The sequence below is a fragment of the Leptopilina heterotoma genome, unplaced genomic scaffold, assembly GCF_015476425.1.
Source record: "Leptopilina heterotoma isolate Lh14 unplaced genomic scaffold, ASM1547642v1 Lhet_123, whole genome shotgun sequence".
In the NCBI taxonomy this organism is placed as follows: Eukaryota; Metazoa; Arthropoda; class Insecta; order Hymenoptera; family Figitidae; genus Leptopilina; species Leptopilina heterotoma.
Genome location: NW_025110842.1, coordinates 1,272,108 through 1,298,124, shown reverse-complemented (window position 1 = coordinate 1,298,124; position 26,017 = coordinate 1,272,108). Strand labels below are relative to the sequence as shown.

The following is a 26,017-nucleotide window of genomic DNA, read 5'->3' as shown; positions in this document are numbered from 1 at the left end:
TAAAAATAAATTATTTCTGTTTTTTTTTCTAAATTTTTCCAGATTCTCATGAAAGTGATGAAGAAAATTATTTCGTAAAATTCTCAGAAAGTAATGATGAAGAAAGTTTTTAATAAAGTAATTATAACAAAGAAAAAAAAATATTTCAGTTATTTTCCAAATTAATTAAAGTAAATATATTGAAAACTTGTAATTATAAATAAATAAATAAATAATTAATTACGAAACAATAAATATTGAACGAAATATTTTTTATTGTTACATTAATGTAAATAGTAAATAAAAAACAAAAAAATGAAAGCAGTAAATTGGCAGTAAATAAAAAAAAGTTAATGATAAACTAATGTGAATTACCTGATGTTTTTAATAATAACCTATATATTTATTAAATTAATATTAATTGATATTTATATTAATTTTTATCATTTTCATTAACAATAATAAATAATATTATTAAATTAATATTTTTTTTCTTACTCTCGTTTTGAACGTTTTGAACTGTCACAGAATTTTTAGGTTATGTTCACACTCTCCGATTTTTCTTTTTTTAACTTTAGGTTATAATTTCCAAGGTTTTTATAATTAAATCAGAGCTTTTGTCGAAAACTATATGTGAAACGTTAATGATTTGCATTGAAAATTGATAAACATTTGATATTTTTCCCCTGTCAAAAGATTAAAAATGTATAAACAAAAATAGTATTTCTTCAATGCGAGTCGCACTCGAATTTTTTCGACCTTTTATGTAATATTGAAACACTGATAATAATAGAAAGTATAATCGAAATAAATTTGTTGTTTTAAATTCACAATGTACCTTTACGGTTTTTGCAAATTCGTTTTATAAATAAAATAAATGTTATACAAAAAAACAGGAAATGATATTAAATTCTTACGTGACACCGGAAGTGAACTTTTCTTCTTCGGCATTCTTCGTAAACTTCGTAAACCTTCCGTAAATATTCGCAAATGTTCGTGTAAATTTTCGTAAATTTCCACACGTCACTTCCTGCCACCACTTTTTTATTTTCTATATATATTCCAAAAAAAAGAAACAAAACAAAATGCAAAAATGTAACGTAGTTTCTCCAGTAGTTTCCTTCGACCTTCGTTATTCCTGTCAATTCCTGTTGATTTTCTGTTTGCACAATATTGTGCTGATTATTTCCTCTTCGAAAATCAACTCGAAATTCTTCTGAAAGGTAAAAACAAAAAATTTACAATTAAAAAATAAAAATAAAAAATAAAAATTACTAATAAATATTTCTGATTTTACAATTATTTATCATTGCGATAGAATAAAATATATTCACATGTGATAATATTCTTAGTGTCTTAGTTTAAAAACATGCGAAAAATTTGTAAATTTGTAGGTTATTATTTTTACTTTTTTTTTATTGTAATTACTTATTATACTAAATTCTATAATATATTAATAATACCAAATTATAAATAATTAACAATTTAATTTTATTGAAAAAAATAATTCAAGACCGAAAGATTAAAAAACAATCGTTGATTGTTTTTCAATTTTTCTTTTTGCTGTAATTATTTATATAACTTACAATAATAATAATTGAATTTTATTCAGAACCAAAACAATTAGATCCTAAAAATTAAAAAAAACAATAGATTTTTACTGTTTTTGATTATTGTAATTATTTACTTCTTTAGAATATTAATTATAGTTAATAACTATTTATTAATTAATTATTAAAGTATTTATTTTTTATACCTTTTATATTACTTTTTTCTAATTATTTTTTTTTTTTTATTAATATTACTATTGATTTATAATTCTTTTCCAGAATAATGGATCTGGAAATTAATTTCGAGGAGAAATTAGATTTCATCATAAAATCAATATTAAGAAAATCGAGAAATGTTAATTTGAAATTACTTCAGGAATTATTTGAAAATGTCACTTGGGATAAGCGAAAGAAGGAGACAGAGATTTACGAAATTTCAATGAAAATGATCGAAAAATGGAGTATATATCTTACTAAACATTTCAGAAAGGTATGAGAAATTTATTGCAATTTTGTAAATTAATTGAATTCTTTTATAAGAAATTTTACAGAAAATAATTGAAATCCCGCGAGAAGAATTTTATTATTTTTAAAAAAATAATTGAATTTCTGCGAAGAATTTTACTATTTATAAAAGTAATTGAATTTCTGCTAAGAATTTTTAAAATTTTAGAAAATAATTTAATTGAATCCAAAGAATTTTTAAAATTTTAGAAAATAATTCAAATCTTCCGATAAATTAAAAAAAAAAATTATTGAATTTCTGAAAGGATTTTTACTATTATTATAAAAATAATTGAATTCTTGATAAGAAATTTTTGAAAATAATATTGAACTCTGTCGAAGAATTTAACTATTTTTAAAAATAATTGAATTATTTCCTAGAATTAAACAATTATTAAAAACTAATTGAATTGTTTTCAAGAATTTTTTAAAAATTTTTACAAAATAATTGAAATCTTGAGAAGAATTTGACAGAAATTTTTGAAATTAATTGAATTCTTCTCAGAATTTTATTACAATTTTTAAAAATTATTAACTTCTTTCTTGGAATTTTATTAAAATATTGGAAATAATTAAATTCTTCCGAAAAATGTTATAATTTATGAAAATAATTGAATTCTTCAGAAAAATATTAGAATTTATGAAAATAATTGAATTCTTGAGAAGAATTTTATAGAAATATTTGAAAATAATTGAATTCCTTCGAAAAATTTGATTATTTTTAAAAATAATTGAATTTTTATGAAGAATTTTACTATTTATAAAAATAATTGAATTGTTTTGAAGAATATTTATGAAAATTTTTGAAAAAATAATCGAATTCTTCTAAAGAATTTTTATTATAATTATTGAAAATAATTGAAAAGTCTCCAAAATTTTTTTATTAAAATTGGGTTAAAAATAATTGAAAATAATTGAATTCTTTGGTAAAATATCAAAATAATTGAAAACCTACGAAGAATTTTAATATTTTTAAAAGTAATTAAATTCTTTTGGAAAATTTTTATAAAAATAGAATTGAAAATAATTGAATTCTTGAGAAGAATTTTATAGAAATATTTGAAAATAATTGAATTCCTTCGAAAAATTTGATTATTTCTAAAAATAATTGAATTTTTGTGAAGAATTTTACTATTTATAAAAATAATTGAATTCTTTCAAAAAAAAATTTTTTTAAATAATTGAATTTCTGATTTTAAAAAAAAAGTTCTGAAATAATTGAATTTTTCCCAAAAGTTTTTAATGAACTAAATTCTTGTGATGAAAATTTTATGAAAATTTTTGTAATTAGTTGAATTGTCTTGAGAAATTTTACTGAATTTTTGTGAAGAATTGAAAAAAAATTTTTGTTAAAATCATTAAATTCTTTCGAGAGAAATTTTTTATTTTAAAATAATTGAATTCCTTGGAAGAATTTTTATTATTTTTTAAAATAATTGAATTTTTACCAAGAGTTTTACTATATTTATAAAAATAATTGAATTGTTTTCAATAATTTAAAACAATTTTAGAAAATAATTGAATTGTTTCCATGAATTTTTAAAAATTTAAGAAAATAATTGAAAATAATTGAATTTCTGCAAAGAATTTTATTTGAAATTTTTGAAATATAATCATTTTGCGAAATTTTACGGAAAATAATTCAAATCCTACAAAAAATTTTATTAATTTAATAAGAATTGAATTTTTGTAAAGCTTTTAAAAAAAAATTTTTTTTTTGAAATAATTTAATTTTTTTTCCAAGAATTTTTTTTGTAATTAAATTCTTGTGAAGAATATTATGAAAATGATTGAAATTGAATTATTTTGCGAAATTTTACTGAGTTTTTCTGAAGAATTTTAAAGAATTTTGAAAATAATTGAATTCGTTCGAGAGAAATTTTTATTGAAAAAGAAATTGAATTCTTTCGAGAGAAATTTTATTGGAAAAAAATTGAATTCTTTCGAGAGAAATTTTATTAAAAATAAATTGAATTCTTTTAGGAAATTTTATAGAAAATAATTGAAACACTGAGAGAAGAATTTTATTATTTATAAAAATAATTGAAATTTTAGAAACATTCCATTGAATGTTGCCATAAAATTTTCAAAATTTTAGAAAATAATTGAAATCTTTCCATAAATTTAAAAAAATAATTGAATTCTTCCGAAAAAAGTTAGAATTTATTAAAATAATTGAAATTTTGCCAAGAATTTTTTTAAATGTTTGAAAATAATTGAATTGTTTCCAAGAATTCTTTCAAATTTTGAGAAAATAATTGAATTCTTTCAAAGAATTTTATTAATTATAAAAATAATTGACTTTTTAAGACGAATTTTAATATTTATAAGAATAATTGAATTATTTCCAAGAATTTTAAAAAATGTTATAAAATAATTGAATTCTTGAGAAGACATTGACAGAAATTTTTTAAAATAATTGAATTTCTTCCAAAAATTTTATTGTTTATAAAAATAATTGAATTTTACTATTTGTAATAATTGAATTGTTTCCAATAATTTAAAAAAAATTTTAGAAAATAATTGAATTGTTGCCAAGAAAATTAAATAATTTTAGAACATAATTGAAAATAATTGAATTTCTAGAAAGAATTTTACTATTTAAAAAACTAATTGAATTTTTGCGAAAAATATTGTAATTTATAAAAATAATTCAATTCTCCTAAAGAATTTTATTTAAATTTTTGAATTATAATTGATTCGAGAAATTTTATTGAAAAAGAAATTAAATTCTTTAGAGAAAAATTTTATAAAAAAAAAATTGAATTCTTTCGAAAAAAATTTTATTGAAAGAAATTTAAATTTCCCGGAGAATATTTCTTTATTATTTATAAAAATGATATTCACTAATTTTCCAATTTTTTTTTCCCAGTTTATAGAATTATCAAAAGAAACGAATGACGATTTGTTAATTTGCGTCATTTTCGATGTCGCCTACGAATTACGTGATATTTATCCGGGAATTGTTGGCGTTACCGTTCTACACGATGCAATCGTTGAATTAAATTCCAAAAGTCCCGACATTCATTTGACAGTCATCAATTTTTTGGGTAAATTTCTCAGTAAGAATTTAGAGGAAATAATTGAGAAGAAGGAAAATTTTTTTCGAAAATTTCTCAAACAATTATGGAATGAAAATGAGAAGATACAATTGTTAACCACGTATTATGTGAAGAAAATATTTCTCAAATATCCAATGGCAAGGAAATTAATTACGAAATATTTACAAAGTTTAAAATACAGCTCAAAGGAGGAAAAATTGAAAATTGCCGCTATTTCACTGATAACGAGTATAATTTATCACAGAATTGAAATTTTACAGGAGAATAAATTTTTTCGGGAATTCGTTGTAAATCTCGTCACTGACAAGGAGGTAATTACTTCAATTTATTATTACTTTTAATTTTTTAATTATAATTATTTCATTAAATAACTGGAACAATTTTTTTTTTACTTTTTTTTTGACAAATAAAAATAGAAATAAAGAAAATCTTCGCTTGATTTAAATTATAATTTACCTAGAATTTTATTATTTCTCAAAAGAATTTAATTTTTGCGGGAAGAATTTTACTCCATTTTTTTTTTTAATAATAAAATTCTTCCAGGAAAATTTAATTATTTTTTAAAAATATTTTAATTGAATAATTGAATTAAAATTTTACTGGAAATAATTGAATTCTTGGGGAAGAATTTTATTCAACTTTTTCGTAAATGAATTCGAAGAAATTTTTTGTTAAATTATTTTCAATTTTCAATTTTTATTTTTCAGGCTTCAGTCAGAGAAAGAGAATTGACGTCACTGGCAATTATTTTTCATAAATATGTGAAAAAACTTGGAAATTTACCATTGGATTTGAGAAAAATTCTCATGACCATTGAATCGAAATTAATGTACGAATTTTCGATTAGAAAAAATCTCGACGATAGAATTTTAATCGAGGAATTATTTTCAAAATATCTCGTTTCCTGTCAATTGCCAATTGAGACGAGAATGAAGAGATTTTTACATTTTTACGTCTCACTTCATCCAATGATTATTGACAATTACAAGGAATTTCATTGGGAAAAAATCAAGTAAATTAAAATCAAACTAAATTTAAAATTAAAGGAGAAAGAAGCTATCAATTATCCGAATCAATTGATTTCTTCACGTTTAATAATAAAATTTAAAACGACAGAGTGATAAAATCATTATTTTACATTATAAGAATATTGCAACTATAAATTCAAATTTTCAAAGATTTTAATTTTTAAACCCTTTTCAAAATTCACTTATTTATCAAAATTCACGCTACGATGCTTTTAATATTCAATTATAATTTCAAATTTTAAGTGAAATTCATTTTTAATCAATTTTTATTAAAAAACTTTTCGAGAATTCAATTATTTAAATGCAAAGATAAATAATATATTAAATAATTGAATATTTCTTAAAATTGAATATTTTTAAAGAAATTTATAAAAAATTCTAAAAATAATTGAATTCTTTCGGCGAATTTTCAAAAAAATTATAAAGAATAAATGCAATTTTCTATCAGTTTATGTAAAATTGTACATAAAAAATAATTGAAACTCTGCTGTAAATATTGTTATTTATAAAAGTAATTTAATTCTTGCAACGAATTTTTTATTAAAAACATTTTTAAAGAATTGAATTCCAGTGAAGAATTTTATTTCTGAAAATAATTGAATTCCGGAGAAAAATATTATTATTTATGATATTAAATTAATTTCTTGTGAAGAATTTTATTCAAATTTTTTAAATAATTGAATTTCTCAGAATTTTTTATAACATTTTGATAATAATTAAATTCCATTGACAAAATTTCATTAAAAAAATTGAAAATAATTGAAATCTGACGAAGAATTTTATTAAATTTTTTTTTAAATAATTGAATTCTTGTGAAAAGTTTTATTTTTGAAAAAAAATTGAATTCTTGGGAAGAATTTACTTAAAATTTCTTAAATAATTTAATTGCTTCGAAGAATTTTATTTTTTATGAAAATAATTGAATTGTTTCGAACATTTTTACAAATATTTTTGACAGTAAAATTGTTATTGCTTTAAGAAATGTTATATTTTACGAAAATAATTGAATTCTTGAGAAGAATTTTACAGAAATTTTTGAAAATAATTGAATTCCATAGAAGAATTTTATTATTTATAAAAATAATTAAAATCTTGCGAAGAATTTTATTATTTATAACAATAATTGAATTCTTGCGAAGAATTTTACTATTTTTAAAAATAATTGAATTGTTTCGATGAATTTTTATAAATCTTAGAAAATAATTGAATTCTTACAAAAAATTTTTAAAAATAATTGAATTCTTCCGAAAAATTTTATAATTTATGAAAATAATTGAATTCTTGAGAAGAATTTTATAATTTATGAAAATAATTGAATTCTTGAGAAGAATTTTACAGAAATTTTTGAAAATAATTTAATTGTTTCCAAGAATTTTTTAAAAGTTTAGAAAAAAATTTTCTAAAAAATTGAATTTCTCAGAATTTTTTATAACATTTTGAAAATAATTAAATTCCATAGACAAAATTTTCTTAAAAAAATTGAAAATAATTGAAATCTGACGAAGAATTTTATTAATTTTTTTTTTAAATAATTGAATTCTTGTGAAAAGTTTTATTTTTGAAAAAAATTGATTTCTTGAAAGGAATTTAATTAAAATTTCTTAAATAATTGAAATTGCTTCGAAGAATTTTATTTTTTAAGAAAATAATTGAATTGTTTCGAAGATTTTTACAAACATTTTTGACAGTAAAATTGTAATTCCTATGAGGAATGTTATAGTTTACGAAAATAATTGTATTCTATAGTCAATTTTATTATAATTTTTCAAATTTATAAAGCATTTTATCAGAATTTTTGAAATAATTGAATTCTCGAGAAAAATTTTATTATTTATGAAAATAATTGATTTCTTACGAAGAATTTTATTCAAATTTTCTTCAAATAATTGAATTCCCATAAAAAAATGTATTATTTGTGAAAATAATTGAATTGAATAGGAAAATTTTATTAAAATTGCAATTTTATTAACTAAATCTTGTAAAAAATTTTGTCAAAATTTTTTCAAATAATAGAATTTTCAAAAGAATTTTATTTAAATTTTGCGAAATAATTAAATTTCTCAGAACTATTTTTTTTTTCAATTCTTTGAATATATTTGAATTCTTCCGATAAACTTCATTATTAAAAATTAAAAATAATTGAATTGGTGCGAAGAAATTTATAAAAAAAATTGGAAAGTAATTGTATTTAATCAAATTTATGAAAATAATTGAATTCTTAAGAAAAATTCAATTTTTTATAAAAAATTGAAATTCATTGGAAGAGTTTTATCAAAATTTTTAAAATAATTGAATTCTTTAGAAGAATTTTATCCAAATTTTTGAAAATAATTGAATTCTTCAGAAGAATTTTATTAAAATCTTTAAAATTATTAAAAATTTTATTGAAAAAACAAAAGAATTTTAATAAAATTTTTGAAAAATATTGAATTCTTAAGAACAATTCAATGCTTTATGAAAATAAATTAATTCTTAAGAACAATTCAATTTTTTATGAAAATAATTGAATTTTTGAGAAGAACAATTCAATTTCTTATGAAAAAAAATTGAATTCTTTAGAAAAATTTTATCAAAATTGTTGAAAATAATTAAATTCTTAAGAAGAATATTCAATTCTTTATGAAAATAATTGAATTCTTCAGAAGAAATTTATTAAAATTTTTTGGAAAATAATTGAATATTTATTAAAATAAATTGAAATCTTTTAGGGAATAATAATTGAATTCTTAAGAAGAATTGTATTGAAAATAATTGAATTGAATAGGAAAATTTTATTAAAATTGCAATATTATTAACTAAATCTTGTAAAGAATTTTGTCAAAATTTTTTCAAATAATAGAATTTTTAAAAGAATTTTATTTAAATTTTGCGAAATAATTGAATTTCTCAGAACTATTTTTTTCTATTCTTTGAATATATTTGAATTCTTTCGATGAACTTCATTATTAAGAATTAAAAATAATTGAATTGGTGCGAAGAAATTTATAAAAAATTGGAAAATAATTGAATTCCTGTGAAATTTTTATTAAAATTTCGTTTAAATAATTGAATTCTTTTGGAAAATTTTATTAAAATAGATATTAAAAATAATTGAATTGAGGAAAATTTTTGTAAAATAATTGAAATTTCGCCAAGAATTTTATTAAATTTTTTTGAAAATAATTAAATTTCGGAGAATTGTATTATTTATAAAAATAATTGAAATTTTGACGATAATGTTTATAAATTTTTGAAAATAATTGAATTTCCGTAATCAGTTGTTCTTAACATTTTTTTTTTAAAAACTTCACTAAACTTGAATAATTTTTCAAGTTTTTGAATTCCTTTTATTTTTCTAAGAATAAGAAAATGTTTTTCATTATTAGTAAAAAAATAATAATTTTTTCCCTTTTATTTTCAAGGAGTAGAAAATTATTACAATTGTGGACGAAATTCATAAAGGAACCAAATAATCATGAGGAAATAATGATTGAATTTCAAGGCTATTTATGCGAGAAAAATCCTCTAGTGAATTCAATTGAGTTTATTGAATATTATGAGGACTTTTTAAATGAAAATCAAGCAGTCGTTGATGAAATGGAAAAAATTTGTCTCAAAGATATTTTAAATAATGAGGCAATTGAGGCTCTCAAGAAAGTGAAAATTATTTTCAGTCGCTCCGATTTGCAAGATGGGGAAGTATTTTTGCAAATAATCAAAAGAGGAACGCCATTTGTCTTCGACAGCGAAAGTATTCGAGTAAAATAGATTTTTTCCATATTTTTATCCATTTTAACTTCAATTTTAATTTCATTTTAACTTTTATTTCTTTTTATTTTATTTTTATTTTGTTTATTTCGTTTATTTCTTTTTATTTTATTTTTATTTCGTTTATTTATTTTTACTTTATTTTTATTTTATTTCCTTTTATTTTTCCGTTCAACTTTATTTTATTCAGTATTATTTTATCTGCACTTTTAATTTTCTTTTCTTGCCTTTTTATTTTATTCATTTTTATTTTATCGACTTTGATTTTTTCTTCTTTCGCCTTTTTATTTTATTTTAATCACGTTTTTAGGTTCTGATCGATTACATTCTTCAAGTTTTGAATAGTAATTCAATTGCCGAAGAATTGGATTTGGATCCAAATATTTCCCGCGAACGTGGAATAAAATTGTTAAACGTGAGTAAAAATTAAACAAAAAATAAATAAAAAAAGTAATTTTAAAAAATTAGTAAATACAGAACAAAAATGTGTAGAAAATAAAATTTCTGTTAAAAATTAACTAAGTTATTAATTAATTAATTAATTATTTAATTGATTGATTAATTAATTAATTGAATGATTGATTAATTAATTGATGGATTAATTAATGGATTAACTAATTAATTAATTCTCCTGATGCGATATTTTTTTTTTTTTTGCTTTCCAGCTTCTCGCAGATTGTCATCCGGAATTAATGGAAACCGAAGATTTTCTAACACTAATGATAAAGTATTTAAACAAAGAAAATAATTCCACTAACTGCATGATTCTGAAATTATTAAAAAATATTGGCAAAAAAATGTCGATTTCCAATATAATTGAATCAGAATCAACAATGAAATTGCTGTTTACCTCCTGTGAATATTATGCACTTGAGGGTACAAAAGAAGAAGCGAAAATTTCCATTGAGTGCATAAAATATTCAACGAATAATTATGATAATTTATTTGATGGAATTCTTCAGAAAATGATGAGAAATTCAACATTAATGACGTCGTCGGATTTCTTTCTTCAATCAATCGTCTCATTGGGACAAATCGCAATTTTTCGAACAAACGATGAAAATTGTCCCCGCGTGGAAAATTTAATAGGACAGGTGAGAAAATTTTTATTTACAACTAAATTCTTTAAAACGATTCAATTTATTATTATCAAAAAATATTTGAAATTCAATTATTTTCAAAAAATATTCCGAATTCAATTATTTTCAAAAAATATTCGAAATTCAATTATTTTCAAAAAATATTCCGAATTCAATTATTTTCAAAAAATATTCCAAATTCAATTATTTTTAAAAAATATTCGAAATTCAATTATTTTTAAAAAATATTCGAAATTCAATTATTTTCAAAAAATATTCCGAATTCAATTATTTCCAAAAAATATTCCAAATTCAATTATTTTCGATATCTAGTATTTTCATCAAATTAAGAAAAAAAAATTTAATTATTTAACAAAATTTTTATACAATTCTTCACAATAATTCAATTACTTTCACTAATAATAACATTTTTCATGGAAATTCAATTATTTAAAAAAAGTTAAAATTCTAAGCAAGAATTCAATTATTTTCAAAAAATAATAAAACTCATCGAAGAATTTCAATTATTTTTAAAACAATTTTAAATTAATTAATTAATCGAAAAATTCAATTATTTTCACAAATGAAGTTTCCCACAAAAATTCAATTATTAAAAATAAAATTTTCATAATATTCATTATATTTCGAAAAAATTAATTATTTAAAACAATGTTTATAAAATTTTTATGAAGAATTCAATTATATTTTTAAAACTAACAAAATTTTTCACTGAAATCCAATTCTTTTTAAACATTTTAATAAAATTTTTCGCAATAATTCAATTATTCTCATAAATAATAAAATTCGTCTAAGGAATTAAATTATTATTTGTAAATTTTAATAAAATTCTTAGCAACTATTTAATAATTTTCATAAATAATAATAAAATTCATCGCAGGATTTCATTTATTTTTAATAAAATTTTACAGAAATACCTCGAAAAAATCAATTATTTAAAAAATTAGTTTTTTTTAATTCTTTGGAAGAATTTAATTATTTACAAAAATATTAGAATTTTTCACAGGATTTCAATTATTTTTAAATATTTTAATGAAATTGAACGTAAGAATAATCAATTATTTTAAATACAATTTTAATTCAGTTTTTTTAAATAATTCAATTATTCTTTTAGATTTTAATAAAATTTCTTTCCCTAAGAATTCAATTATTTTCATAAAAAATAAAATTCTTCTTAGAAATTCAATTATTTTTAAAAACGTTAATAAAAATTTTCGCAATAATTCAATTATTTTCATAAATTCAATTATTTTTGAAAATTCTAATTAAATTCTTTGCAAAAATTCAATTATTTTCATAAAAATTCAATAAAATGTCACGAAGATATTCAATTATTGTCAAAAATTTTAATAGAATTCTTTGTAAAATTTAATTAATTTTAAAAACTTTTCGAAATTCAACGATTTTTAATATTTACTATTTTCATGTCTTTTAAACTGAATTTAATTATTTAAACATTTTTTTTTTTTTTGTAAAAGTTTTCGTAGGAATTGAATTTTTTTTCGCATTAATAATAAAAATTTCTTAGAAATTCAATTATTTAAATTAGAATTTGCATCAAAATAAGTCGAAAGAAATGAATTATGTAAAAATTTTTAAAAACTTCTTCACAGGAATTGAATTATTTTTCTAAATTTATTTTTGTATTAAAATTAATTTGAATTTATTTTTCTCTTTAAATTTATTTCGATTTATTTTTATTTTGAAATTCATTTGAATTTATTTGAATTTTTTTGTATTATTAAATTCATTTGAATTTATTTTTCTATTTAAATTCATTTGAATTTATTTGAATTTATTTTTGTATTTAAATTAATTTGAATTTATTTTTGTATTTAAATTCATTTGAATTTATTTTTCTCTTTAAATTTATTTCGATTTACTTTTATTTTGAAATTCATTTGAATTTATTTCAATTTATTTGAATTTTTATGTATTTAAATTCATTTGAATTTATTTTTTTCTTTAAATTCATTTAAATTTATTTTTCTATTTAAATTTATTTGAATTTATTTTTGTATTTAAATTCGTTTGAATTTTTTTTTGTATTTAAATTCATTTGAATTTTTTTTCATCTTTAAAATGATTTGAGTTTATTAATTTGAATTTATTTTTGTATTTAAATTCATTTGAATTTATTTTTCTATTTGAATTTATTTGCATTAATTTTTATATTTAAATTGATTTGAATTTATTTTTGTATTTAAATTCACTTGAATTTTTTTTCTCTTTAAATTTATTTCGATTTATTTCTATTTTGAAATTCATTTGAATTTATTTGAATTTCTTTTTGTATTTAAATTTATTTGAATTTATTTTTGTATTTGAATTCATTTGAATTTATTTGAATTTATTTTTGTATTTAAATTAATTTGAATTTATTTTTCTCTTTAAATTTATTTCGATTTATTTCTATTTTGAAATTCATTTGAATTTCTTTGAATTTATTTCAATTTTATTGTCCGAAATTATTCGAATTAATTTCCATTTCTTTTTTGAATTGAATTCGAAATTTAATTTGAATTTCACTCTTGAAACTGAAATTAGAAAACTAAGAAAAATTGTAATAAATTTTTCTCCGCAGATATTTGACTTCATTGGAGCGCGTGGCACACTCGGAGTAATTGGAATTGAGGATAAATTTTGGTGCACTGAAAATGAATTGCCAATGAATGATAGATGTTACGAGGAGTCGATAAAGTGCATTTGTCGTTGGATCACCAGTTTGAATATTGATTCGGATTATTTTCAATTTTATGGTGAACAATTTTTGGCAATTGTCAAACGACATTTATTTGAGGAATTCTCAAAAACTGAACCACGAAGAAATCGTCTTCGTGCAATTTCGGCGTGCGCCATTTTGAAACTTTGTAAATTTCACCAATTTCGACTCAATTTACCTCTCAATTTTTTCTATCAACTTTCACAATTAATCAATGTGAGTAAAAATAATTATTCATTTATTAAATTTATTTATATTATTTTCCAAAAAGAAAAAATAATTCGCGCAAAAATTCAATTTTTGTTTTGTTTTTGTTTTTATGAAGAATTTTACTTTCGTTTAGAAAATAAATTCGATTTTTTAAATTCGTTTCAGCAAAATTAATGAAATTCCGTTCGTTTGAATTTATTTTTCAGAAAAAAAATTAAATTCGTTTGTTCGTTCGTTTGAATTTATTTCGTAAAAAAATTAAATTCGTTCGTTTGAATTTATTTCGGAAAAAAATTAAATTCATTCGTTTGAATTTATTTCGGAAAAAATTAAATTTGTTTTCAGAAATTAATTAAATTCGTTCGTTTGACTTTATTTCGGAAAAATAATTAAATATTCGTTCGTTCGAATTTATTTTGGAGAAATTATTAAATTTTTTCATTAGTTTGAATTTATTTTCAGAAAATAATTTAACTCGTTAGTTTGAATTGATTTTCAGAAAAAAATAAAATTCGTTTGTTTGATTTTGAATTTTTATTTTTAAGTTTTGAATTTCTTTTTTTAAATAAAAATATAAATTTTATTTTTATTTCAGGACAAATGCTTCGAAGTGTCCAAATATTTCATCGAGAAATTATTAAAATTGTTGAAAGAAAATGTATATTCTCAATTTTTGACAAATGAATTTTTCGCATTTTTTATTCTACTCAGAGGTGAATCGCAATTTATTGATAATGTACGCAATCAATATGAATCAATAATCGAGCAACGAAGTATTTTCGTTAATTATATTCTTCAACGGACAGAAAGCAATCCTTTTAGTAAGTGAATCTTTCCAATATTATTAATAATATAATTATAATCATAACAATAGTACCTAATAACAATAATAATAACAACAGTAATTTATAAATTCAATTAATTTTTTAAACTTTTGGAAAGAATTCAATTATTCTAAATATTTTAATAAAATTCTTCAATTAAAATAAAATTAATTACCTAAAATTAAAAAAAAAAATTAAAATTCAATTATTACCAAAAATTTTGATAAAATTCTTTCAAAACATTCAATTATTTTCAACAATTCTGATAAAAAATTCTTCGAAATAATTCAATTATTTTTGTATAAATAATAAAATTCTTATCAAGATTTCACATATTTTCAATACAATTTTAAATGATTTCTTAAAAAATTTCAATTATTTTTAAAAATCTTGTAAAAATTCTCCGAGAAAATTCAATTATTTCAAAAAAATAATTGAATTTTTCACAGGAGTTCAATTATTTTAAAAACAATTTTAATTGAATTCAATTCAAGAATTCAAGTATTTTCATAAATAATGAAATTTTCGCTGAAATTCAATTATTTTAAATACATTTTTAATTAAATTCCAGAGAAAATTAAATTATTTTTGAACATTTTTTAAAAATTGTAATTAAAGATTTATACATTAAATTATATTTAAATTATTCATAGAAAATTAAATTGTTTTAAACAATTTTATTAGACATTTTGTAAAAAAATTACATTTTTTTTAAAGAATTTAATTAAATTTCGTAAAAATAATGTAATTTTTTAAAGTATTGTAATTTTAATTGAAAATTTTTATCAATTCAATGATTTTCAATACTTATTATTAAAAATAAAATTTTTTCAAAAGAATTCAATTATTTTAAAATTGTTTTAAAAAGTTTCAGAAAAAATCAATTATTATTTAAATAATAAAATTCATCATAGAAATTCGATTTTAAAAAAAACATCTCGAAAGAATTCAATTATTATTTTCAAAATTCCTCAACAAATTCAATTATTCTATCATTAGAATTCAATTATTTTCAAAAGTAATAAAATTATTTTCATAATTAATAAAACTCGTCGCAAAATTTTTATTACAATTTTAATATTTCTCGAACAAAACATAACTAGTAAAGTAAATTAAAGTATTTTTCAAGACCCCAAAAATATTGAAGCCAAAAGTCATAAAAAAGAAGAAAAAATGTTGGATTTTAAGAAATTCGGTTTTTCGAATTTTTGAATATTTTTCATAATTTTTGATTTTTTACCAAAAGTTGGAGATTTTTAAATAAGTAAAGTATTTTTTTAAAGCACAAAAATATTGAAGCTAAATGCCATGAAAGAGAAGAAAAAATGTTGAATTTTAAGAAATTCGGTTTTTCGAATTTTTGAATATTTTTCATAATTTTTGATTTTTTACCAAAAGTTGGAGATTTTTAAATAAGTAAAGTATTTTTCAAGAGCACAAAAATATTGAAGCTAAATGCCATGAAAGAGAAGAAAAAATGTTGAATTTTAAGAAATTATGTTTTTCGAATTTTTGAATATTTTTCATAATTTTTGATTTTTTACCAAAAGTTTTAGATTTTTAAATAAGTCAAATATTTTTCAAGAGCACAAAAATATTGAAGCTAAATGGCACTAATAAGAAGAAAAAATGTTGAATTTAATGAAATTCGGTTTTTCGAATTTTTGAATATTTTTCATAATTTTTGATTTTTTACCAAAAGTTGGAGATTTTTAAATAAGTAAAATATTTTTCAAGAGCACAAAAATATTGAAGCTAAATAGCACTAATAAGAAGAAAAAATGTTGAATTTTAAGAAATTATGTTTTTCGAATTTTTGAATATTTTTCATAATTTTTGATTTTTTACCAAAAGTTGGAGATTTTTAAATAAGTAAAATATTTTTCAAGAGCACAAAAATATTGAAGCTAAATGGCACTAATAAGAAGAAAAAATGTTGAATTTTAAGAAATTATGTTTTTCGAATTTTTGAATATTTTTCATAATTTTTGATTTTTTACCAAAAGTTGGAGATTTTTAAATAAAGTAAAATATTTTTTAAGAGCACAAAAATATTGAAGCTAAATGGCACTAATAAGAAGAAAAAATGTTAAATTTTAAGAAATTCGGTTTTTCGAATTTTTGAATATTTTTCATAATTTTTGATTTTTTACCAAAAGTTGGAGATTTTTGAATAAGTAAAGTATTTTTCAAAAGCACAAAAATATTGAAGCTAAATGCCATGAAAGAGATGAAAAAATGTTGAATTTAAAGAAATTCGGTTTTTCGAATTTTTGAATATTTTTAATAATTTTTGATTTTTTACCAAAAGTTGGAGATTTTTAAATAAGTAAAGTATTTTTCAAGAGCCCAAAAATATTGAAGCTAAATGCCAAAAAAAAGAAGAAAAAATGTTGAATTTAAAAAAATTCAGTTTTGTTTCATAACTGAATTCTTGTAAAGAATTTTATTAAAATTTTTAAAAATAATTGAATTTTGTAGAATGATTTAATTATTTATTTATTAAAGATAATTGATATGTTGACGAGAAATTTTCTTTTATTTTTGAAAAATAATTGAATTTCTCCGAAGAATTTTATTACTATTGATAATAATAGAATTCTTCAGAAATTTTCAGTTTCAAAAAAATTTTTACGCAATGTACTAAATTTTAGAAATTATTTGTATTGAATTTTCCATTAATTTTTTCTTTTGGTTTTTTCTATTTAGGGCAAGAGAAATTTCGCGACTATTTCTACGAATTGATACCGGAATTTTCCCTAATTCCAGCACTATTGATTTACGCTCACGAGTCAACATTTGACGATTGTCGAAATTTGAGTGAAAGAGATTTAAATAAATTTCATCAAGTATTGAGAATATATTTGGAGCCAATAATTGAGAAAAGCTGCTTCGATTGCGCCGATCTTTTCGAGAGGATTGTCAGAAAAGTTGAGAATTCATTCGAACCGGAATTTCCCCACTTGAAGGAGGTAAATATAAATAATAGTAATAATAACTTATTTTTCAGAATTTTCAAAAAAAAAATTTGCGAAAATTCAATTTTATTAAAATTTCAGTATCTTTTTTCAAATTAATTAAATTCGTTTGTTTGAATATTTATTTTGGAAAATTAATTAAATTCATCGTTCTTTTCAAATTTATTTTTTGTAAATATTTAAATTCGTTCCTTCGAATTTATTTCTTCTAATTATATTTAAATTCTTTACTTTGAATTTAATTTTTAATTTTTAATGTTTAAATTTTCGAATTATGGAAAAAAGAACAAAATTATTAATGTAGATTAATATTTAAAAAAAAGATAATAGTAATTCATTTGCAAAAAGGAATAATATTGAAGTAACGGAAAAAGGGAAAAATTGGAATAAAACGAAAATGGAAAAATTAGAAAAACTAATTTTTATATATAGAAAATTTTAATAATATAAATTCATTTATCACAAATTTTCGAATGGATCGATTTCCTCCTTCACTTTAAAATCAATTTCCAATTTCGGTCGTTTCATTGCAATCTCCTCGTAATCTTCATTTTGGCAGGGAATTATAAATTCCTCTTTAATTTCTTCATTAAAGAGCTTGACGACAATTTCATTATCATGACTACTGTCATTTTTATTTTCGTTCTCATTTTCATTTTCGTTTTCATTTTCGTTTTCGTTTTCGTTCTCATTTTCGTTCTCATTTTCATTTTCATTTTCATTTTCATTTTCATTTTCGTTTTCATTTTCGTTCTCATTTTCATTTTCATTTTCGTTTTCATTTTCATTCTCTTTTTCAGTGCCATCATCATTGTAATTGTCATGATAAATATAATTGTAATTGTCGTTACCATTGTCCCTGCTCGTTGGGACATTAAAAATATTTCCTCTAGTTTCATACTCGAGTATCATGGCAGTTCGTCGAAATGCATTTGCCGTGTACAAATTTGGTGACTCCAATTTCAAGTAGATTGCAATTTGCCTTGGAATAACGGAGAATTTATTTTTCCCAATCACTTGAACGGTGCATTTTCCCTTTTGATATCTGAGAAAAAATCTGTCTGTCTCTGTTTTACTTGGACGTAAATGACGATATTTCTTCACAATCGTTGAATATTTTTTAACTATTGTAAATTTACGTTCTCTCTTCATTTTTTTGTCGTAAATACTTATCACTAAACTCTCTCCACTCCAGTCAATATTTGTCGTCTTTAAATTCACCAATTCCTCGGGTCTACATCGCCCTGCGACTCCAATTATCAAAGCGACCTAAGAAAAAAAGGATTACTATTATAAATAAAACAAAAATAATTTAATCCCTGCTAAGAATTTTATAGAAATTTTTAAATAATTCATTTCTTTCGACTAATTTTATACAAATTCTAATTTAAATAATTCAATTCCTGAGGAATTTTACAAAAAATTTTTAATTTATAGAAATAATTGAATTCCTTTGAAGAATTTTATTCAAATATTTAGAAATAATTGATTTCTTTCGAAAAGTTTAAAAAAATAATTGAATTTCTGCAAAGAATTTTACAATTTACAAAAATAATTGAATTCTTTTGCAAGAATTTTATAATTTATAAAAAAGAAAATTGAATTCTTGAGAAGAATTTTACAAAAATTTTTGAAAATAATTGAATTCCTTCGAAGAATATTTTTAGTTATTAAAACAATTGAATTCTTGAGAAAAATTTTACTATTTATAAAAATAATTGAATTTTGCAAAGAATATTTATGAAAGTTTCGAAAAACTAATCCAATTCTTCTAAAGAATTTTTATTATAATTATTAAAAATAGTTGAAAAGTCTCCAAAAATTCTATTAAAACTGCATTAAAAATAATAAAGTAATTTCGAAAAAATTAATTAAAATTATATTTTAATAAAATTGAATTTTTTATAATGAATTTTATCAAAAAATTTTTTTTTAATTTAATTGAATATAATTGCATTTTTCAGTGAAATATTAAAAATAATTGAAATCCTACGAAGCATTTTAATTGTTTTGAAAGTAATTAAATTTTTGGAGAAATAAAGAAAAAAATTTTAATATGTTTCAAAGAAATTTTAAAATAGCATTAGAAATTATAAAATTATTTATAGAAAAATAATTATAATTCCATTGAAATAATTGAATTTTTATTATGAATTTTATCAACATTTTTAAACAAAAATCGGAAAATAATTATTTTTTCGAAAAATTTTCTTAAATTATGTTAGAAAATAATTAAATTCTTTTTCAAAATTTAATTGAAATTTGTAAATAATTTAATTCTTCGAAAATAATTTTATTGTTTATAAAAAAATATTTAAATTGTTTACAAACAATAAATTTTTTAAAATATTTGTTTTTTTTTGGGAAATTTGATTAAAATTGAATTGAAAATAATTGAATTCTTTGGTGAAATGTTTTTTTAAAAATTTTATTAAAAATAATTGAATTTCTATGAAGAAATTTATTATTTAAATAATAATTGAATTTTCGTAAAGCTTTTCAAAATAATTAAATTCTTTCAAGAAGTTTTTTTTTGTAACTGAATGTTTGTCAAGAATTTTATTAAAAATTTTGAAATTAATTGAAATTTTGCCAATTATTTTATTAAAATTTTCGTAAATAATTGAATTTCGGAGAATTTTTTTACATTTTTTGAAGATAATTGAATTTTTGCGAAGAATTTTATTATTTTTTAAAATAATTGAATTCTAGTGATAAATATTTGTTATTTTTTTTGAAAATAATTGAATTTTTTCGAAATGTTTTTTTAAAAATTGTATTAAAAATAATTGAATTTCTATGAAGAATTTTATTATTTAAATAATAATTGAATTTCTCTGGAGTTCTTTTAAAACCATTTTTAAAATAATTGAATTCTTCTGGAAATATTTGTTCAAATAATAGATATTAAAAATATTGAATTTAAAATTTTTTTTTAAAAATATTTGAAATTTTGCAAAGAATTTTATTAAAATTTTTGTGAAAATAATTGAATTTCGGAGAAAATTTTTTATAATTTTTGAAAATAATTGAATTTTTATAAAGAATATTATGTACCTATTACATGTGAAAATAATTGAATTCTTGTGATAAATATTTGTTATTTATAAAAATAATTGAATTTTTTGATGAATTTTGAAAATAATTGAATTCTTTCGAGATTTTTTTTCAAAAATTGCATTAAAAATAATTGAATTTCTAAAAAAAGAATTTTATTATTTAGATAATAATTGAATTTTTGTGAAGCTTTTTAAAATAATTGAATTATTTCAAGAAGTTTTTTTTTGTAAAGAATTTAAAAAAAAAATTTTTAAATTAATTGAATTCTTTTGAGAAAATATTTGAATTTTTTTGAACAATTTTGATAATAATTGAATTTTTTTGAAAATTTTTTTTTTAAATTGTAAATATTGAAAATCATTGAATTGATAAAAATTTTTGAAAATAATTGAAATTTTGTCAAGAATTTTATCAAAATTTTTGAAAATAATTGAATGTCTGCCAAGAATTTTATTAAAATTTTTGTAAATAATTGAATTTCGGAGAATTTTTTTAACATATTTTTTTGGAAGATAATTAAATTTCTGAGAAGAATTTTATTACTTTTGAAAATAATTAAATTTTAGTGATAAATATTTGTTATTTTTTGAAAATAATTGAATTCTTTCGAGATGGTTTTTTTAAAATTCTTTAAAAAATAATTGAATTTCTATGAAGAATTTTATTATTTAAATAATAATTGAATTTTTCTGAAGTTTTTTAAAACCATTTTTAAAATAATTGAAATCTTTTGGAAAATTTTGTTAAAATAATTGATATTAAAAATCATTGAATTCAAAAGTTTTTCTTAAAAATATTTGAAATTTTGCAAAGAATTTTATTAAAATTTTTGTAAATAATTGAATTTCGGTGAATTTTTTTCTTTTTTTTTTTAAATAATTGAATTTTTATGATGAATTTTATTACTTTTAAAAATAATCGAATTCTAGTGATAAATATTTGTTATTTATGAAAATAATTGAATTTTTTAATGAATTTTGAAAATAATAGAATTCTTTCAAAATGTTTTTTTTTTAAATTGCATTAAAAATAATTGAATTTCTATGAAGAATTTTAGTATTGAAATAACAATTGAATTTTTGTAAAGCTTTTTAAAATAATTGAATTCTTTCAAGAAGTTTTTTTTTGTAACTAAATTTTTGTAAAGAATTTTATTAATTTTATTAATTTGAAATTAATTGAATTCTTTTGAGAAAATATTTGAATATTTTAAACAATTTTGATAATTTTTTGAATTCTTTTAGAAAATTTTATGAAAATAATAAATATTGAAAATCATTGAATTGGTAAAAGATTTGGAAAATAATTGAAATTTTGTCAAGAATTTTATTAAATTTTTTGAAAATAATTCGAATTACGACTAAGAAATTTGCTATTATCTATAAATTTTTTGAAAAAGAAATTAATTATTTTAATAGTGAAAAAAAATATAATTATTATTTCTTTGCTTAATTTTTAATAAAAAAAAATGAAATTCTCTCTCACCTTCGATGCCAAATACAATTCATCCGGAGCGTTTGCGATAAATTTTTCAATTTCACCAACTTTAAATGCAGTCGATGTTTTACATTGATAACCTTGTGATTTTCCCTTTAAAAATTTCAATATTGAATTATAACCGGTAATGTCAATGTTTTCGTAAATATTTATTGTTCTCTTCAACATTGAATACTGTGACCACAATGATGTTGGCTTATATTTCTCGCCCAACACTTCAAAATACATTAATAATGTTTTTTCATTTGTTAAAAGGACATTTGTTTCACGCCAATTTTTAAATAGCTGATAAATTGCTTCGTAATGCTCCTTTGATTTCAATCCCTTTAGCGTTGTATTATCGCCTTTAATTTGTCCTATGCGATAGGTTTTTGAATTTTCCAATTCCGATTCTGGTTGAAATTTTTCCTCGTCTTCTGAACTTGACATTTTTTCTTTTTCTTTTTCTTCCTTTACACTTGACTTTTCTTTATTTTCTTTACACTTGACTTTTCTTTCTTTCACTTTTTCACTTTGTAATGTTTTTTCTTCTTCTTTTCTTTAAAACGAAGAATTGAAAAAAAACAATCGCGTTTAGTTCTGAAGTTTATGATTTTCAAAAAAAAAAACAATGTTTATGTTTATTGCAGGCACAATAGCCATAGACAATGAGAAAATTATAGATTGTTATTCCCGAGGGAGAGAAAGGCGTTGTTTGCTTGTTAAGTACGTTTCACAGTGCGCGAAAATTGCACAGGGTTGGGTAGTTATATTTAAATTTATTTCCATTATTTTTCTTTTAAAAAAGAAAAATTCTTTTGGAAATATTGTTATTTATTTTACACCCTTTAATTTTTTATTATTAATAATATAATAACTATTTTTATTAATTCGAAAAATTCAATTTTATATTTTATTCTCCTCACTTTTTCCTAATTTTCATAAAAAATATTTACTTCTTTATTCTCATCCTGCAAATAAATATTCAATTCCTGCACCGAATTTTATTATTCATCAAAAAATTAAAATATTTAGAAAAATAATTCAATTCTTACGAAGAATTTAAAAAAATTTTAAAAATTAAATTAAATTTAAAAAAAAAATTATTTCTTTCCACTAATTTTATGCAAATTCTAATTTAAATAATTGAATTCCAGAGAAGAATTTTTATTATTCATGAAAATAATTGAATTCTTACGAAGATTTTTATTAAAATATTTGAAAATAATTGAATCCCTGTAAAAAATTCTAATATTTTTCTAAATAATTGAATTCTTCTAAAGAATTGAAAAAAATTAACTTTAAAAAAAATTTTTTTAATTTTTTGAAAATAATTGATTTTTTTGAGGAATTGAAATTTAATTATTGTATTAAAAATAATTGAAATCCTACGACGAATTTTATTATTTATGAAAATAATTGAATTCTTAGGAGGATTTTTATTAAAATTTTCAAAAATAATTGAATTTTTGAGAAGAATTTTTTTTTATTTATGAAAATAATTGAATTTTTGGAAATAATTTTTTTAAAATCAAAAAAAATAATTCAATTCTTTCAAAACAATTAAATTTAAATTGTATTTAAAATAATTGAAATCGTGTGATCAATTTTTTTATTTATGAAAATAATTGAATTTTATTCGGTAAATAATTGAATTCTGATCAGAATTTTATTACAATTTGTTAAATTAATTGAATTCTTATGAAGATTTTTATTAAAATATTTGAAAAAAATTGAATTCCTGTGAAAAATTCTAATATTTTTCTAAATAATTGAATTCTTCCAAAGAATTTTAAAAAAACATTTTTTTAAATAATTGATTTTTTCGTGGAATTGAAATTAAATTATTGTATTAAATATAATTGAAATCCTGCGACGAATTTTATTATTTATGAAAATAATTGAATAGTTGCAAAGAATTTTATTAAAATTTTCAAAAATAATTGAATTTCTGAGAAGAATTTTATTATTTATGAAAATAGTTGAATTCTTGGGAAAAATTTTATTAAAATCTAAAAAAATAATTGAATTCTTTCAAAAAAATGTTATTAAAATTGTATTTAAAATAATTAAAATCGTGTGATCAATTTTTTTATTTATGAAAATAATTGAATTTTTTTTTCGGTAAATAATTGAATTCTGATCAGAATTTTATTACAATTTGTTAAATTAATTTAATTCTTTCTAGGAATTTTATTAAAATATTCTTTTCAAATAATTGAATTCTCTTCAAAATTTTATTAAAATATTAAGAATAATTGAATTCGTTTAAAAACATTAAGAAAATAATTGAATTTCTGCATTGAATTTTACTATTTATAAAAATAATTGAATTCTTCCCAAAAAAATTTATTGTTCATGAAAATATTTAAAACGTTTAGAAACAATTTTTGGAAATATTTGATTTTTTTGGGGGAAATTTTATTGAAATTGAATTGAAAATAATTGAATTCTCTGATGAAATATTAAAATTAATTGAATTTTGTTCGAGAAATATTAAAATTATTGTATTAAAAATAATTGAAATTTTGCCAAGAATTTTACTAATTTATAAAAATAATTCAATTATTTCCACGAATTTTTATAAATTTTAAAAATTAATTGAATTGTTTCCATAAGTTTTTATAAATTTTAGAAAATAATTGAATTCTTTCAAAAAAAAAAAAAAATAATAATTGAATTCTTCCAAAGAATTTAAAAAAACATTTTTTTTAATAATAATTGATTTTTTCTAGAAATTGAAATTAAATTTTTAAAAATAATTACATTTTTCGAGCAAGTCCTGTAAAATTGTTTTAAAAATAATTGAAATCCTGCGATAAATTTTATTAAAATTTTCAAAAATAATTGAATTTTTTAGAAAAATTTTATTATTTATGAGAATAATTAAATTATTGAGAAAATTTTTTATTAAAATGTTTAAAAAAAATTGAATTTCTGTGAAAAATTGTATTATTTTTGAAAATAATTGAATTTCTGTAAAACATTTTGTTATTTTCAAAAATAATTGAATTTTTTAGAAAAATTTTATTATTTATGAGAATAATTAAATTATTGAGAACATTTTTTATTAAAATGTTTAAAAAGAATTGAATTTCTGTGAAAAATTGTATTATTTTTGAAAATAATTGAATTTCTGTGAAAAATTTTGTTATTTTCGAAAATAATTGAATTATTTTGAAGAACTGAATAAAAATTTTGTTAAATAATTTATTTTTTTGTATTATTAATATTATTATTATTATTATTATTATTATTATTATTATTATTATTATTATTATTTTAATAAAAAATTTGTTTTTTAATTACTTAAATTGTATACAATTTTTTTCAAAAATATATTAAAATTAAAAAAAATTTTTTTGCCTGTAAATAATTTATTAATAAGTAATTTTCTTTTATTTTTTCAGAAATTCTGGACATTGAATCAACTAATTCTATCGATGATTGAAAGAAAACAAATTACAAGTAATAGGAAGAAAATATTTCAGGGTGAAATAAAAATACCCAGAATTTTTCATTTAAGAGAGATGAATTTTGAAGAGACCGTTTAAAGAAAAGAAGTGTGAAGAAAAAAAAAAAATTTTTTTTCTCTAATAGTCGAAAAAAAGCGTCGAAGAAGAAAATGAAAAATATCGAAAAAATTGTGTTTAGTTTTGTGATAAAAAAAAGTATTAATTATGTTCAAGAGAATCTTTATTTTGTTAATATTATTATAAAATAATAGTAATAAAAAAAAATTTACAATAATATTTATTGCCTTTTGTTTTTAAACGTATT

General features: G+C 18.7%; 2 protein-coding genes across 2 annotated transcripts; one reads left to right on the top strand and one right to left on the bottom strand.

Annotated features, from left to right (window-relative positions):
- The first annotated feature begins 1,048 nt into the window (after positions 1 to 1,048).
- Positions 1,049 to 25,858, top strand: LOC122512175 (sister chromatid cohesion protein PDS5 homolog A-like). The gene is made up of 11 exons (XM_043627886.1): positions 1,049 to 1,202; positions 1,809 to 2,019; positions 4,906 to 5,406; positions 5,803 to 6,107; positions 9,525 to 9,861; positions 10,181 to 10,285; positions 10,536 to 10,964; positions 13,552 to 13,905; positions 14,495 to 14,720; positions 17,433 to 17,695; positions 25,648 to 25,858. Exons 2-11 carry the CDS (start codon positions 1,813 to 1,815, stop codon positions 25,789 to 25,791), a joined length of 2,871 nt encoding a protein of 956 aa, XP_043483821.1. The 5' UTR covers positions 1,049 to 1,202; positions 1,809 to 1,812; the 3' UTR covers positions 25,792 to 25,858.
- On the bottom strand, positions 18,121 to 22,907 carry LOC122512195 (tRNA (guanine(37)-N1)-methyltransferase-like). The gene is made up of 2 exons (XM_043627910.1): positions 22,247 to 22,907; positions 18,121 to 18,970 (listed from the first exon to the last, which is right to left on the bottom strand). The coding sequence occupies exons 1-2, from the start codon at positions 22,685 to 22,687 to the stop codon at positions 18,161 to 18,163; spliced, it is 1,251 nt and encodes a 416-aa protein (XP_043483845.1). The 5' UTR covers positions 22,688 to 22,907; the 3' UTR covers positions 18,121 to 18,160.
- Positions 25,859 to 26,017: the final 159 nt, after the last annotated feature.